Source organism: Lynx canadensis, chromosome A1 (assembly GCF_007474595.2).
Source record: "Lynx canadensis isolate LIC74 chromosome A1, mLynCan4.pri.v2, whole genome shotgun sequence".
Taxonomy (NCBI): domain Eukaryota; kingdom Metazoa; phylum Chordata; class Mammalia; order Carnivora; family Felidae; genus Lynx; species Lynx canadensis.
Window position 1 is genome coordinate 169369417 of NC_044303.2, and position 17580 is coordinate 169386996.

General features: G+C 34.3%; 1 protein-coding gene across 3 annotated transcripts in view; it reads left to right on the forward strand.

Moving 5' to 3' along the window:
* The window catches only part of FER (FER tyrosine kinase), a 432909-nt gene that overhangs the window by 104625 nt on the left and 310704 nt on the right, over window positions 1–17580 (forward strand). For all 3 annotated transcript variants that reach the window (XM_030326125.1, XM_030326151.1, XM_032593989.1), the window contains one exon: window positions 9931–10053. In XM_030326125.1, the coding sequence (XP_030181985.1) occupies window positions 9931–10053 (123 nt within the window). The remainder of the gene's footprint in view (window positions 1–9930; window positions 10054–17580) is intronic.

Here is a 17580-nt window from a genome sequence, read left to right on the forward strand (position 1 = left end):
TATTTATATCCAAAAAAGATTATACATTGTCACAGCCTGCTCCTTTTTCAGGCTTGATGGAAATCTAATGTTGCAATAATAGTAAATGACTAAGTTACTGCATTTACCCATCTAAATATGTGCCACGAAGCATTTTATCATACTCTCATTATATGTATCAACTGTATTTATAAAGGTGTGCATATATAGAAGAGTTAAATGCAATTATTTATATGTTTATTTCCTTATAGGAAATTTTTTTGCATGGTAGATCAGGATATGGTGGAGGGCTGCTTCCTCAGCCTCTAATTATTTCTAGCACTGGATGCCCAAGATTGTACACTTCCCATCACACATGCATTTAGGTTGTATTACCTTCAGGCTTCAAACTGAGGTTGTTTCCTTTGTCTCTGTGATTTACAGCCTCTCTCCTTCCCCTTCATCACACTTCCCCCATCTGTGTCTGTTTTGAATCACTGTTCTTTGCCAAATTCTAGAAAAGAACATATACTTTATTGATTTTAATCATCCATTTATTGAGATTATATATGCAAATATTTCCTCTCATCTAATCACTATTTAATTGAATAATTTGGAACTCAGTAATTTTAGTTCATCAGAATAACTTGAAGAAGGCAGGTCTATAAAATTTTGAACATTAGAAGAAGTTATGTAAGTGTCTATTACATTGGTTTTAGCATTTGAGATAAATGAGGCATCCATTTATGATCTGTGGCAAACTTAAAGCAGGGTAAATGGAGTTACTACTTATCAGTAGGTAATATATTTGAATTCCAGAAGATTGTGTTAAATACTCTTGTATTCTGAACTAAAGCCCAACCTCAAGCCTCATGTTTCCTGGTACATTTTTTCAAAATTTAAAGTCAATGTGTTTAGCTTTTATAATGGGATATAGATAAGATCTCTTAATTGAAGAATGGTAATTATCTATGTAGAAAAGTAATTCCCTTGGATTTTGTGGGATATGAATTAGCAAACTACAGTCTGTGGGCCAAATCCTGTTTGCTACTTTTATGTAGTCTGTGAGCTAAGAATACTGTTTACATTTTTAAATGATTAAAAAAATCAACAGAAGTATTATATTTTGTGACACATGATGATTATGTGAAATTTAAACATCAGACTACATAAATAAAGTTTTATTGGAACATAGCCATGCTCATTCATTTACCTATTGTCTATGGGTGATTTGTTATTACAGTGGCAGAGTTGAGCATTTGTGACGGAGACCATTATATGGTATTCCCATCACTTCACACTACTCCTTGGTGCACTGCAGATCTCAGTGACACAGTTATAACTGAATAGCATTTTGAATGCCTCACATATTGCTGTACTACTGCATTTTAATGGCTTTTTATTATCCGCTTGTGCCTATCATGTCAAAACAAAAAATGGGAGAACCGATTTTGAGTGTTATATTTTTAAAAAATTAAAAAAATTAAAAAAATTTTAATTCCAGTGTAGCTAACATATAGTGTTATGTTAATTTTTGGTGTGCAATATAGTGATTCAACAATTCTGTATATTACTCAATGGTCATCATGATAAGATGATAAAAATCCACACTGGAGTGTGGATTATTTTGTTATTGAACTAGATGGGAAAATATTGTGTTTATTATGCAATGACAGTATGGCTGTGCTAAAATGATACAATACATGTTGACATTACCAGTCTAAATACTTATCTCAGTATCCCCAACTCACAGGAGAGCACTAGTCAGAAAAATTAGAAAATTTAAATTGGAATACCTCATTACAGCAGACTTTCTTCAAAAAATATGAAAATAAGGATGCAACCAAAATAAGTTTCTGGGTGGTTCATTTGTTAACAGAGCAAGGAAAGTCATTTGCCAGTGAGTGGTGAAATAGTGTCTCACTGTAGCAACTAAGGAAATAGGAAATGTGTCTAGAAAAAATAAACTTGTTTATGTTTGTTAGTCTTTCAGTGAGAACATTTGCTTGAAGAATTAAGAATATTGGGAGATACATCATTAGTTAATTTAAAAAGATAAATGATTTCAAGTGGTTTTCCCTGTCTCTTGATAAGTTAGCAGGTGTGATCAAAACTGCTCAGTTTTTGTTTACTTGAGGAGTCAATGCCAAGTTTGAAGTTACTGAAGAATTACTCTCTATGAATAATCTATGTGGATCAACTACAGACAAGAATATGTCTTTTTTCAATTATCTGTCCTAGCCACTAGGACTTTGGTTGTGAGATATGCCTAACTCATAAGCCAGTCAACCTGTGGGACAATGGAAAAGCTAGAGATGGAATTCTAACTTCACAAGTAACTGAGATCTGACTGGTAAAGCTGATCTTCTGAAAGTGATATATACCATATCCCTGGCTCACATCAGCCTTCTGTGCCTTCTTTCTCTTGTTTACTGAAGATCCAGGGACTGGCTTCTTCTATTTTCACTATCTGCTGCCACATATTTGTTGAAGGAGTCCACTCCCCACAAAACATGGCTGAAGATAAGCATATAGGACCTGAATGAGTTATGGTTCTTTAGTTGCAAGCAAAAGTAACCAATTCTGGAAAATTTAAGGAATAAAAGCCCATTATGAGAAGGCCATCAAAAGTCTCCCAGAAACAACAAGGCCAAGGACATGAAGAGAAAGCAGGCAACTCTGTGCAGCAGGAACCTGTTGACCATAGCAGATAGCATCCACACTGCATGAATGAACTAGCACTCTCCCTGCGTAAATAGACTCCAGAGACTTTTTCTCCACTCCCAACTCCCTGCAAAAAAAAAAAAAAAAAAAAAAAAAAAAAAAAAAAAAATATATATATATATATATATATATATATATAGTCAAAGAAGTGGAGAAAAAACTAAATCACTACAAAGTGAAGTGGACCGTCTTAAGATATGTTACAACTGGTGGTGTTAAAAATGTATGGATCAGGAAGAGGCTTAGTTGAGCAAATTTACAAAGCTTGTGAAGATTTTAGGTATTCAAATCATAGGGTTATTCATTGTATTTTTCATTAGCAGGTACTTCATGGAAAATATTTGATTCTTTTTTTTTTTTTTTTTTTTTCAACGTCTATTTACTTTTGGGACAGAGAGAGACCGAGCATGAACGGGAGAGGGGCAGAGAGAGAGGGAGACACAGAATGGAAGCAGGCTCCAGACTCTGAGCCATCAGCCCAGAGTCCGACGCGGGGCTCGAACTCACAGACCGCGAGATCGTGACCTGGCTGAAGTCGGACGCTTAACCGACTGCGCCACCCAGGCGCCCCGGAAAATATTTGATTCTAATCATATGTTCTTAAACTAATAATGTCAATAATGACCTTCATTTGCTCTCATGGACTTGACCATCATCACTTTCATGAATTTTTTTTTTCAAAAACTGAAATTGAATATCTCCACTTGCCCTGTGCAGAGAATTTTGATGGTTTAGAAGTAGTAAAGTTTTCTTGTGTCAGAGCCAAGACTGAAATTGTTCTAAATAATTAGTATTTCCCTCAACCACTGTTATTGAGCACTAAATTCCAAAAGCTTTGGAAACATTAGCATGTGCTAAAGATTTGAATATTTTCTTAATGAATCCAACCTAAAATTACAAGGTAACACAGTGCTTGTATGCAGAATTTATACTGTAGTACAAGTCATTTAGATGACAACTAATGTTATTTGAATCACAGGTAATGTCAGGCTATGTATATACTTTTTATGCCATCAAACATTAAAACATGAAGCAGCATTACCATTCCCACCAAATTTGAAACTGGTATATTTTATTTTCTAAGCTTAAACTACATTTCTAGCAGTGAGTTTTGGACCTCTATGCAAGTATTTTGGCATTTTAAAAATCCATAAAACTATGCAATTGAGGAGTTTCCACCTAACTTTCAGTTACGAGTGAGGTGTCTGCAATGTAATGACATGCTAAAAGGCATGCAATATAATATTATAAATGCCTTCTAAGCAATAACTGTACTCAATTAAAGTCATGTGCTTATGATTGATATTGATATTTGCAGTACCCATCAATGTGAAAAGACACTTTCAAAGATGAAATAAATTTCATTATATATCTGCTTTAACAAGTGTACATTTATAGTTGTTTGATGATAAGCACTAACTTTGAACCCCAAGGAAGGGAAATATTATTACCCTCAAAATATCCTCAAAATAATATTAATACACTGGTGTTACAATAAATTGTACCCATTTATTATTACAATTTGAATTTTTCAATAAAATATTTGTGAATATTTGTTTTCTCTTTTGTTATGTTAATACCTACATTATACCCATAATTTTGCCTCTTCGTGGCAAAACCTAAAATGTTTATTTTTCCGACCTTCACAGAAAGTGTTTTCTGACTCTTGTAAGGAATTACACCAATTTAACCCATTAGACTGTTTGAATCAACCTTGTCAATCAGTGGAATGATAAATACTGCAGTACTTCCATGTTTCAAGCAGAACTATGGTTTTATCAATTTTGGTTTTGGCTGTTCTCATGTATAGTCTTAGCTCAAGTTTGGTCTTTGATTGAACATATATTGCAATTATGTTAGGTTGTGTTAGGGGAATACTTTTTGTGTGAGTGAATGGTAAAGATTTGGAAATATGGGGGGCGCCTGGGTGGCTCAGTCGGTTGAGCGTCCGACTTCGGCTCAGGTCACGATCTCACGGTTCGTGAGTTCGAGCCCCGCATCAGGCTCTGGGCTGATGGCTCAGAGCCTGGAGCCTGTTTCAGATTCTGTGTCTCCCTCTCTCTCTGCCCCTCCCCCATTCATGCTCTGTCTCTCTCTGTCTCAAAATAAATAAACATTAAAAAAAAATAAAAAAAAAAAGATTTGGAAATATGTAAAATATTGGAAGCTGGTGACATGTTAAAAGGATATTTTGATTAAGGGACACATGCCACACAGAAGAAGGCAGGTGGATTTGTTGGTTGGGGGTAGATTAGGTTGTGGGTTAAGAGATGAATATATTTAATAGAAACTCCTAACATTTGGTTGATTAGGAGCTATCTTCTGTTTAATCTTGAGAAAAACTAATAAAGCTTTGTGTCATGGTATAGAAGGTCATTCATAAATTCTATGCTGCTGCAATTATATTTTAAGAAAGAAATCACAAGAAATGTTTTATTTCTTCAATTTATGTTGCAGTAACAGGGAAAAAGAGATGTCAGAAAAGTTACTTCAGGCAGCTGTACCCCTTTTCCAGTTATTTTTTTTAATTAACCCAAATGTCACAATGAATGTGACAGCGTTGGAAATTTATAATTTATACTTTTTTAGGAAGTTAGGTCTCTGTAAGAGTGCTATAAAATTTAGACAATGATGGCCAATGGTTTGAAGATAGAAAAGTTATTGTAGAAGTACCGAAAATTTGTTATTGTCTACAGTGTTTTTGGCTTTTGTTTTGTTAAATACATTAAATCTTTAAAAATTATCTAACTAATGCTTGCAGATGATAAAATCCATAAAATCTTACAAAAAGGATGTACAGTGAAAATTGAAGCTCTCCTTAAAACATTTTTTTTTGATATTTTATTTATTTGAGAGAGAGAGAGTGCGCACCAGTGCACGAGTGGGGGAGGAGCAGAAAGAGAGGGAGACAGAATCTGAAGCAGGCTCCAGGTTCTGAGCTGTCAGCCCAGACCCCATGCGGGGCTCGAACTCATGGACCGTGAGATCATGACTTGAGCTGAAGTCGGATGTCTAACTGACTGAGCCACCCAGGTGCCCCAAAATTCTTTTTAAAGATACATTTCTACCTTCTGGTGTTAATTGGTTAAAAAAGTCATGTATTTTTCCAGACTGTAGAGACAGACATACACATGTATATAAATTTTCTTGACTTAAGTGGGCTCATTCTATGCATACTTTTTTGCATTACCCTCTTTTTAAAATATATACGAAATATTAATAGTGCACAGTGTTTTAATGCTTACATGTAATAAGGTTTATTTAATGTAGTTATTTATAGATGGGTATTTATTTCTAATTTTTTCTTTTTGCTAAGGGGTGGATACAGATTTTGGTAGGCTGAAACTTACAAAATTGGGGTGGGTGTGTATGTGTGTGTGACATCTTAAAACTCCAGTGACTTACAAGTGTAAAAGCAAGTGCAGACTCTGGGAAGAGATCTTGCAAGTGTGCTGCCTGTAGGTTAAGTGTTATTAGCATCACAGAGAGTTCACCTTTCGTTATTGTGATTATAAGCAGTGCTTCAACAAATATCTTTGTTTTTATATCTTTGTGTACTTGTTGAACTATAGACATTAACTAAATTTTATGAGGTGAAATTACTAATACAGAGGATATTAGTTGTTAAGTCCATACACTCAGGATCTAAGCTGCCTGGACTCTGACATGTTTTTCCACTTACCAGCTCTTTCACCTGGGACAAGATCCTTAATCTCTATGGCTCAGACTCTTATATGTAAATGGAGATAATAATGATGTTATAAGAATGTTATGGATTTAAGTACTTATAAAGTGCTTGAAACTATTAGGCATTTAGTAAATGTTAAGTATTATGTCAGTTTTGTCAATTTTTTTTTAAGGCAGTGTCATGACATTTAAATGTTTTGAGTCATGTTGTTTAAGTATAACACATTTACTCTAAAGATGTAAAGAATAAGCCATTTGGACTGTTACTAGTGCACTTGTATACAAACATATATAACAATGACATCATGGTAAAGAGTGCTTTGCAAACTATCCTAACAGGTATTATGATATCGGTTCATAAAGTATAATTACTAGAGTGTTTTCCTCTTCACTGGATTTTCACTCCATGTTTTTTTTAGGAGGATGGTTGTAAAGAAGGGAAAATGGTTTCCCCATATAATTCCATTCTTCTAAGATCATTTTTCTTTTCCACTTTGAATTTACAACTATGAATCTTTAGAGATGTAGAAATATTAAGAAGTTTTGACTTCAAAGACTTACCTTACTCAGTTTTGTTTTGTTTTGTTTTTAATTTAGAAAGACTTTTCATAAAGGTCAGTTATGCTAAGGCAGTCAAAAAATAAAAGCCTCGAGAAGAGGTACCAATTTCTTGACATGATCAGGAGCTAGAAAAGGTAGAACCAGCTAATATTATTATTCTCTTCCCTCTGCTCTCCTCATTTCCTTACTCTTATCTCCTTTCTTTCTTCCTTGGGCCTTCTGGCCTTCATTGCTAAATGTAGTAGGTGGTGAATTCTAGCTGACAGAACAGACCTGCCAGGGATCAGAAGTGTTGTTAGTTCTTCTAGGCCTTTGAGTTTCTAGTGCCTTTCCAGCTCTTTAGGGAATCTAGTAAGCTGTGGTAGGTTTCTTTCTTTCTGGTTTAAAATTGTTATAGCACAGACCAGGAATTTGAGGAGAAGGGAAATCAAAAGTACCAACCCATTCTTCTCACAAATGAGCTCACATGTACTAAAAAAATTTAGCCTATATAAAACCTCAAATTTAATTTCTCTTTGAAACCTTAGGTGATGTTTTTCAGGAGGCTAAAGTGATTACTAAAGGAAGTAGAAAATCTTAGCAGATTTGGATTTTAATATATGTACCTTGCTAGAGGTACCAATGATGAATGGGGTCTAAGGTAGTTTAAACTTGCTGATTGACTCTGGCTTTCACCTCTTTCCTCCTTACCTAGCCTGTTTCAGAGTAAAAATAGAAAGTAAAAAGAGGGCAGTGCTAGGGAAACTGATATTCACCACAATCAAATGTCTTCCCTTGTCCAAATGATAAAATATGAAGGAATCAATAATAGAATTTCTCATTTTTTGCTTCCTTTTTGATATGTAGTGATATTACTACTGTTAAGTCACATCAAATCAACATGTATGTACATATTTATGTGTATGCCTATGGACATACTTACTCTTGTACCAAGGATGATAAAAAAATACAAGCTTATATTAATTTCTTATGGAACTGAAAATTTTCACATTTCTGAAAAATTAACATTGTTGGAAATAACATTGTTTTGAAGGGAAAAACTTTTAATTATGCGTGGCTTCTCTATTTTTTATGTAGTGTGCTTGCAGTATTCCATTATTTTACTTGCCCTTAATTGGGAATAATGCATAAATAATAAAAAATGTAACCTGTTCTTGAGTTTTATTTATAATATATTCAATTCTACCTCTGCCTTGGGAGCAACATTATTGTTTTGCACCCACTGTTAACAAAATATTCTTAAAGGTGGAAGGCAAAACTTAAAGTTACTTCTGAGAAAAAATTTTTTTTTTAATGAAACTAATAAAATTGGTTAATAATGTAAGGTTACACGTATAGAGAACATGTTATGCTTCAAACTCTGTAATAATAACTTAAAAATATGCACAGAATCACAAGAACTCTTTAAGTTAGGTGTTAAATTGATTCCTATCTTATTAACGGAGGAAATGGAAGTTTAGAAAAGCTGAGTGAATATTGAAAGTGAGGGTGTCTGGTTATAGAGCTGTTGTTTGTCACACAAGAATAAGGTGCTTTACAAACTGCAGTAGAGACATAAAGTGGTCAACACAAATACTTCTCTTATTCTGAGGTGGGAAGGTGAAGTGATTAACTTGATGATACAGCTGTTACAAGGAAAGGAGTCAGCCCTGTATTTCCAGTTACGTTCTTTGTCCATTTTCATATTAGGTTGTCCTTTTTTCTAAGAGGGCTTTTGCTTGTAATTTGCACTGCAAATTATTTCTTCCCAGTTTGACTTTTGCATCATCTCTTTAACTTCCAACATATTTACATTTTCGTGGAGTTGGATTATTTAATATTTTCTTTTGTATATTTTGGATTTCATGTTTTGCTATAAAAGGCTGAAGATAAAGATTTTAATGTGATACAATAGCTTTCTGTGTTTTTTTTTGGTAGAAATATTTCTATTCAGGACCAAATGCATTTTATGCAACCAAAAATGATCTGGGCTAAAGTTCATATTAATTTTGTTTATTTAGTTGTGTTAATATCTATATGGAAAGTATCCCTAAAGCATTAATATAGTGTATGAAAAGAGAAATCGCTTACTATCCACTTAAATTGCCATTCAGCTAAACCTCACTGTCTCTTCTTTAAAATAAGGATAATACTATCTGATTGGTTGTTGTGAGAAGTAAATGAGAGAATACATGCAAGAAATCCTGGATACCGTATACTCAGTGCCTACTAAGTACCAGTCATTACATATATATTACTGTATTTGATCCTCAAAACAATGCTTTGAAGCAGGTATTCCTGCCCTCAGATTACAAGTGAGAAAATAGATTTAATGAGCTTATGCAACTTGCTCAGCATCTCTAAAAAGTGGCACATCCAGAATGTAAATAAATGTTTGTCTGAAAATAAAAACCATGGTCTTTTCACTACACTCTTCCTGAAACATTATCGGTATTTATTTACTTAAATCCTTTTTTTCTTTTTATTATTTATTATTATTTTTAATGTTTATTCATTTTTGAGAGAGCATGAGCTAGGGAGGGGTACAGAGAGGGGGGGACAGAGGATCCAAAGCGGGCTCTGCTCTGACAGCAGGGAGCCCAATGCAGGGCTCAAACTCCCAAACTGTGAGATCATGACCTGAGCTGAAGTCGGACGCTTAACCGACTGAGTCACCAGGTGCCCCAATCCTTTCTTCTTTTTAAATTTTCTGTTTCTGTTTCCCTTTTTTATTAATGACTAAGACTCTCAGACTGTCCAAGAGTACTACTTGTGATTACTGAAATAGTCTTTTCTTCACTGTCCAGTAAGGTTGCCTGCCACTAGCCACATGTGTCTGTTTAGCACTTGAAATATGATTAATGTAACCAAGAAACTGAAATTTTACTTTAATTTACTTTACATTAAATTACATGTGGCTACTGCTTTGGACATCGCCACCTTAGATGTATGAATGTTTAGTGTGTTTGTATAAAGTGAGTATAATGTATTGACTAATAATGAGGAAACTGATCATTCTAGGTTGAAAACCTTAGCAGAAGAACTTATGCAGACACAGCAGATGCTTTTAAACAAGGAAGAGGCTGTCCTGGAGCTAGAGAAGAGAATTGAAGAATCTTCTAAGACCTACGAAAAGAAGTCTGAGTACGTAAAACAAAAATAATTTGAAGGAAAAAAAACTTAACTGATGTAATTTTACAGAACGCTTCAGTTACATGGTATTATGAACATAAAATTTCTAGAAGCTGACATTTCATTTTAAGTACAAAACTTTGTATAACTGAGTTACTTTATAGGACTCTGGAAAAATGATTCTGGGTTTTGTCAATGTAGTGTCCTGATCAAATATCTCAATATTTTACCAATTTGAACTATTTTCTGAAAAATCCTGTTAAAAGTTGTCTTTATTCATCTCATCAGTGTCCACCAGATTCACTGTGAATTCCTTGTTCAGAAAGAGGCAGGTCAATGTTCTCTAGAAATTGGCTTCCCCTGTGTTAGAAGGAAACAAACTTATTAGAAAATAGCAGTCTGCTTCACTTATAAAAATCCTTCTGAGACTTGCTATGCTGTTTTGTCTTACTGTTGTTGTTTCTTGCTGATTTCTGGATCTGTAAATATCCTCCTGGATCCTCTTACTTTACTTGTCTGTGGATACTGTTGTTTTCAGTGATTTCAATAATTATGTTTTCTACCATTTTAAAGTTTAAATTTTGATCTATAACTTAAAATTTATAATCTGGCTTTGGTTATTGCTTGCATCTCCAACAGGTGTTACTGGTATGGTGTCTCTACTCTCTACTCCTGACTAGAGTATATACATTTCTTGCTATCATACTCTCATAACTGGGTTGGTTTATCAAGATTCTCAAGGAAATTATGATGTGTCGAATTTCTCTGGTCTATAGTTGCACTTTCTACATAACTTCTAAAATCTTCTCCACTTCTTTCAAGTCTCTGATCCTCTTATCTCCACCCATCATTGTCAGCAGTTGGATATCTTCTACATTACAGAAAAAAATTAGAATCATCAGGTGGCAACTCTCTTATTTTCTGTGACTAGATATCCACATCTGCTGCATTTGTACCCATTCTCTGTGCTTACTTCCATAGAGGAACTGTTCCTTTTCTCAAGTCTATTTCTTGTGCCTCTTTTTGTATCATGTCCTCTCATACTTTCTCAGAAATTTTACATCATTTTTTATATTAGATTTACCTTTTCTTCTCAATTGGATCCAATTTTTTTTATTTTTTTTAATTTTTGTTTATTTATTTAGAGAGAGAGTGCATGTGTGTGCATGTATGGGGAGGGGCAGAGAGAGAGGGAAAGAAAGAATCCCAGGCAGGCTCTGTGCTGTTAGCACTTGAACCCCACAAACCATGACCTGAGCCGAAACCAAGAGTTGGACACTTAACTGACTGAGCCACCCAGGTGCCCCAGTGCTCATTTGTTAAATATTCTTAAGTGTTGATTCTTAAAACAATTTCTACATCTCTGCCCACCCCAGATAACCCTTCTATATTTCCCCCAACTGCCTTTGCCTATTGTTTTCTTAATCATACTTGTTCTCAGAGTGATTATATTCACTCATTTCTTTAATTCCTACTTAGTTCTCAACCCATATATATCTAGCTTATTCCTCGTCACCACTGAAATAGGTATCTGTAAGATCTCCAATGACTTCTACATTGCTAAATTTAACAAGTATCTTACTTGACATTCTCTCAGTGTCTGACTTTGTTGACTACATGTTTTTTTTTGTTTTTTTTTCTGTTGGTGTTTTGGACCAGATCTTTTGCTTCTCTTTGTGGCTACTCCTTTATAAACTCATTCTCCTTCACTAAGCCAGTCTATTTTGGAGTTACTCAAGGAATGGCCTTAGGCTACATTCACTCCCTATATGGTTTCCTGATGATGACCCACATTTATTACTCTTGCTCAGATTTTTCCTCTGAACTCAATGTCCATGTAGTCAATTGCCTACTTGACATAACTCCTTGGATGTCTTAGAAGTAAATTTCCCATGTCTAAGGTTGAATTAACAGTCTCAACACAGAGATGCCTGGGGGGCTCAGTCAGTTGAGTGTCTGATTCTTGATTTCGGCTCAGGTCATGATCCTAGGGTGGTGGGATTGAGCCCCATGTCTGGCTCCGTGTTGAGCGTGGAGCCTGCTTGAGATCCTCTCTCTCTCTCTCTCTCTCTCTCTCTCTCTCTCTCTCTCTATCTCTATGTCTTTCTCCTTCTGCCCCCAACCACTTGTGCTGTTTCTCTCTCTCTAAAACAAGACAAAACAAAACAAAAATTCATATATAAAAAAAATTTCAATACAGCCCAACCCAATTCAACCTAGTTCACTCTTATATTCCTTATTTCAGTGAATGGCAACATAATCTATTTTATTATACACCTTAGAATATTAGGGGCCTACCTCTCCCACTTATACTATAGCTCTTATTACAACTTGGTATTAAATATTATATTAGAATCAATGAGCTTTTTAAAGATGAGAACAGGAAAATTTGAGTTATTCTGGGCATTCCTTTAATATGTCTGAAAAATTTTAGTATTGTGTTAATAGAAGATTCTATTTGGGTTGTAAAAACAAAATGTATCAAACATTACCCATATAAAATTCAAAAAAGAATTATATTTTGCTTTTCTGTCTTTGGGAATAATCTCTTCATTTGTTTACAGATAACCAAGTGGTTCTATTTTTTTATGGTTTTGTAAATACACACATTGTAAATGACTCCTGTTTTAAAATTTAGTAGGTATAGAGAAAGACCATAAGATGGCTGACCCTCTCATTAGCATGTCTACGTTGTTGAAAGAGACAATCTTTAAGGGGTTGTCTTAATCTAGAAATTGTGAGATTCTTTGATTTTTGTTGTTTTCGTGACTCAAATCTTTGACTCTCTTTTCATCTACATAATGAATGTGATCCACTCTCTTACACCTATTTATATTTATCAGGAGATGATAATGGGAGTATAAAGAAAGGAGGCTTAAAGAGTGGTGGATATCTGGGAAATAGCATTTCCTGAGTTCTTACTCAGTTCCACATGTTATGCCAGATGTTTTATATATATTACCACACTGAATGTTAGCTTCACTACTCCTTTTGTGTATTTGCCTGTATTTTCCCTTTAAGACTTAGAGAATTAAAAAATATTATAATTACATATCTAGTCAGTGGTAGAAAACACATGAGTTCTTGACTCTACAGCATCTGTCTTTTTGATTACAGCATCTGCTTGATCTTATTCTTTTAATAGTGTTCTTATGAGGATAAGTTAGAAGAGACAAGTATGTCAAACAATTCAGGGGATGAGTTCTGTTTAGCTCTTTGTTATGGAGTTGTTATTATCAGCTTCATAGCATAATCTTGAAAATGTTAAGCACATTTATATAACTAAGCAGTCATTATGAAATTTCATTAATTTAGATATTAGTAGGGTTGAAGTTTGTCTTTGATTTATATGTTAAAATATTTTGCTGAATGGGGTGCCTGGGTGGCTCAGTCGGTTAAGCATTTGACTCTTTGATTTTGGCTCAGGTCATGATCTCACTATTCATGAGTTTGAGATTCTCTGTCTCCCTTTCTTTCTGCCCCTTCCCTGTGCTCTGTCTCAAAAATATAAATAAATAAACTTAAATTTTTTTTTTTTTGCTTAGCAAATAACCTGGAAGGGGTTCTAGTGGAAATATTTACATTTCAGTTTCTTAATAATTCATAAACATTTCCTTCATATATGTGTGTAAATCTACATATATATTTAAATACACTTACATAATTAAAAGCAATTTCAATCTAGTTTTAGAAATAGATTTACAATAATTTTTACTCTGCAATACTTTTTCAGCTTCTTATGCTGTTAATTGGAAGTATTAAAAACAATAAGACAGAACCACAGTTCTTCACAAATACTAAAAATATCCTATAAGTTAGACATTTTTATTTATTTATTTATTTTTTTAAACGTTTATTTTTGAGACAGAGAGAGACAGAGCATGAATGGGGGAGGGTCAGAGAGAGGGAGACACAGAATCTGAAACAGGCTCCAGGCTCTGAGCCATCAGCACAGAGCCTGATGCGGGGCTTGAACTCACGAACCGCAAGATCATGACCTGAGCCGAAGTCGGACGCTCAACCGACTGAGCCACCCAGGCGCCCCGATATTTACACTTTTAAATTATTGCAGTTATACTGAAATTTTACCTAACAGAAAGCATTGTTCGTTCTATTGAAATAATAAGGAACTAAAGTTAAAACCTTTAAATTTGAGTTTAACATAAATGTCTCTAAAACATTTTATAGTAACAGTGGAAAAAATAAATTATATGAGAAATCATTTGATAGCTTTCATTCCTATAATTGAATAATATATAGTGAAAAATAAACTTATTATGTGACATTAAATTCACACTAACAAGAGTAGAGTTTTAGCTTATATAAATAATGCAGGTCTCAACTGAAATGTAGCTATTGTAGAATTATATTTTAAAAAATAGAGTAAAAGGAATAAAACCAACCACTTGAAATGGTATAATTTTAATACAACACAAAGTGTCACTGTAGTATACATAACTTTACTCATTACTTCTAAAGCATATTTATTCAAATGGAAGTAATATCAATCTTCTCCTGATTTATGACCCTTGACTACTGTATTAGAAAATAGTTTATGGGAAAATACATCATGCATATGTCATTTATGACTCAGGGGCATAAAGAGCAAGTAATATTACTACTGGTTTTAATGCTTGGCTTAACTTCCAAAAAGTGAATGATTATTTGATTTTGTGTTGTTTTGTACTATTATCACTTAATACTTAAAAATACTTTATATGTTATAAAGTCATAACTCTTACAGCTTTGCAGAATCTTTTTTTTTTTATTTTTAAAAATGTTTCTTATTTACTTTTGAGAGTGCATGTGCAAGAGAGAGACAGACTCTGAAGCAGGCTCCAGGCTCTGAGTTGTCAGCACAGAGCCCAATGTGGGGCTTGAATCCATGAACCATGAGATCGTGATCTGAGCCAAAGTCAGACACTTAACTGACTGAGACACCTAGGTGCCCCAAAGCCATGCAGAATCTTAAGAGATTATTTGTTTCAACCTCCTTGTCTTTTAAATTATGTAACATCTGAGGCCCAGAAATTTTAAGAGACTTGCAAAATGTCACATCTACCTTACAGTTCAGGTAAGACTTAAGTTATCTAGAGTATTGTATAGTGTGCAAATTCAGGGACCTTTTATTTTTGTCTCCAGATTTAAAAATTATGTATATTACAAACAAAGTTGTCCTACCTAAATAGACAATACATTCAATAACATTTATTGCATGTCTGCTAGGTGTTATGAATACAATGAAGGGTAAGATATTTATTGTCCCATGTCTTATGAAGCTTACACTTTTGTGGAGTAGACTAATATGAACAAGAAATTAACATTATGATAATTGCTATAAAATAAGGAGTTCAGATAAAAGAATAATAGAGGAACACCTACTTAAGATAGGTACTCTGGGGTCTCCCAGAAATTGGCATTTTTACTAGCTTTGAAGGACAGAAGTTGCCCCCCCACTGCGTGTGACAAATGCATGGAAAGAGTAGTCAGAGATAGGGAGTAAGTTGCATATGTAAAGGTTCTGATCTCATCTAGGTTTTAAATTTATTTAGGGCTTCCTATTGTGTTATACAATCATTTATTTTCTATAATTTTTTCTTATAATATGTATAACTTGTTTGCTCAATGGTATTATAAGGATAAAAAATCATTAATATTGTCTGGTAGAGTGATTACAGTAATACTTTTAAAAAAGTAACTATTGAACAAAAGCAAGATGTTTATGTGAAACTATATCATTATACATAAAGCTCAATGAGATTAATTGGAAGTAGCTAATGTTGCTTATTAATTTCATGACCAGACATGTTGATTAAAGACAGTTAGGACTAGGGATGCCTGGGTGGCTCAGTCGGTTAAGCATCCGACTTTGGTTCAGGTCATGATCTGGCATTTCATGAGTTCAAGCCCCGCGTTGGGCTCTGTGCTGACAGCTCATAGCCTGGAGCCTGCTTCGGATTCTGTGTCTCCCCCTCTCTCTGCCCCTCCCCTGCTGTGCTCTCTCTCTGTCTCTCAAAAAATGAATAAATGTTTTAAAAAAATTAAAAAAAAAGTTAGGACTACAGCCATACTATACAGCATCTACCTCCCCACCAAATCTCATTGTTTTTCCAAACCACTAAACTAAAACCCATAAATTTATATTTTAACCCTAATTTTTGGTATTAGGATAGTGTCTCAGAATGACTAAGTGATTGCCAATATGATGCAGTATAATTATTTGGAACTCCTGAGAGGAGAATAAAAAAGGCCTATCTCTAAAACAGATTATTTAAGAACCCAAGGCATATGAGATGATAAAACCTCACCTAACCAGAGGAAGCATGATGCAGCAACACTGATATACATTTTAATTAAAGTTTTTATTTTCATGTAATTACAGATTGACCTATAGTTGTAAGAATCAATACAGAGAGATCCCATGTACCCTATGCTCACATCTCCCCTATGCTTACATCTCCCCATCTTGCAAAACTATAATATAATATTATAATCCAAATATTGACATTGATACAGTAATGGAACAGAACATTTTCATCATTGCAAGGATCGTTCGTATTGCATTTTTATAGCTACACTGCCTTCCATCTCACACCCTTTTTTTTAACTCCTGGCAACTGTCTTCCATTTCTGCAATTTTGTCTTTTCAAGAATGTTATATAAATGGAATCACATTGTATATAACCTTTTGAGATTGCCTTTTTATATTCATCATAATTCATCCAGGCACTTTCATCCCTTTTCATTATTAAGTAGTATTCCATGGTGTGTATGTTAGTTTTCTAGGGCTCCCATTACAAAGTACCGCATACTTGGTGGCTTAAACAAATTTATTCTTTCATATTCTTAAATGAAGTGTTGGCAGGCTGGTTTCTTCTGATGGCTCTGAGGGAGAATCTGTTCTTTGCCTCCCTCCTAGCTTCCCTAATAGCTGGCAAACCTAGGCATTCCTTGGTTTATAGAAGCATCACTTCAATCTGCCTCCATCTCCTGGTGGTATTCTGGGTACTCTTCTCAGTATCAGATTTTCTTCTTCTTACAAGGACACCAGTCATGAGAATTAAAGGCCCAAATCCACTCCAGTATCACCTCATCTTAATTAATTACATCTGCAAGAACCCTATTTCCAAATAAGATCACATTTTGAGGTTCTTAGGGTTAGGATTTGAACATCTCTTCTTAGAGGACACAATTCAACTCATTTGTCTAATCATTCACCCTTTGAAGAACATCTGATTTGTTTCCAGGTTTTGACTATTACAAATAAAGATGCTTCAGGCATTCATGTACAGCTTTTTTTGTGAATGTAAGTTTTAATTTTTCTGGGATACCCATGAGTGCAATTGCTGGTTTCCTACTAGCAGTGTATGCGTGATCTTTTTCTCCTCATCCTTGGCAGCATTTGGTGTGGTCATCTTATTGTATTTGAGCCATTCTAATAGATGTGTACTGATACCTCATTTTTTTTATATTGAGACTTTATTTTTTAGAGTAGTTTAACTTTCATAGCAAAATTGAGGGGAAGGTTCAGAGATTTTC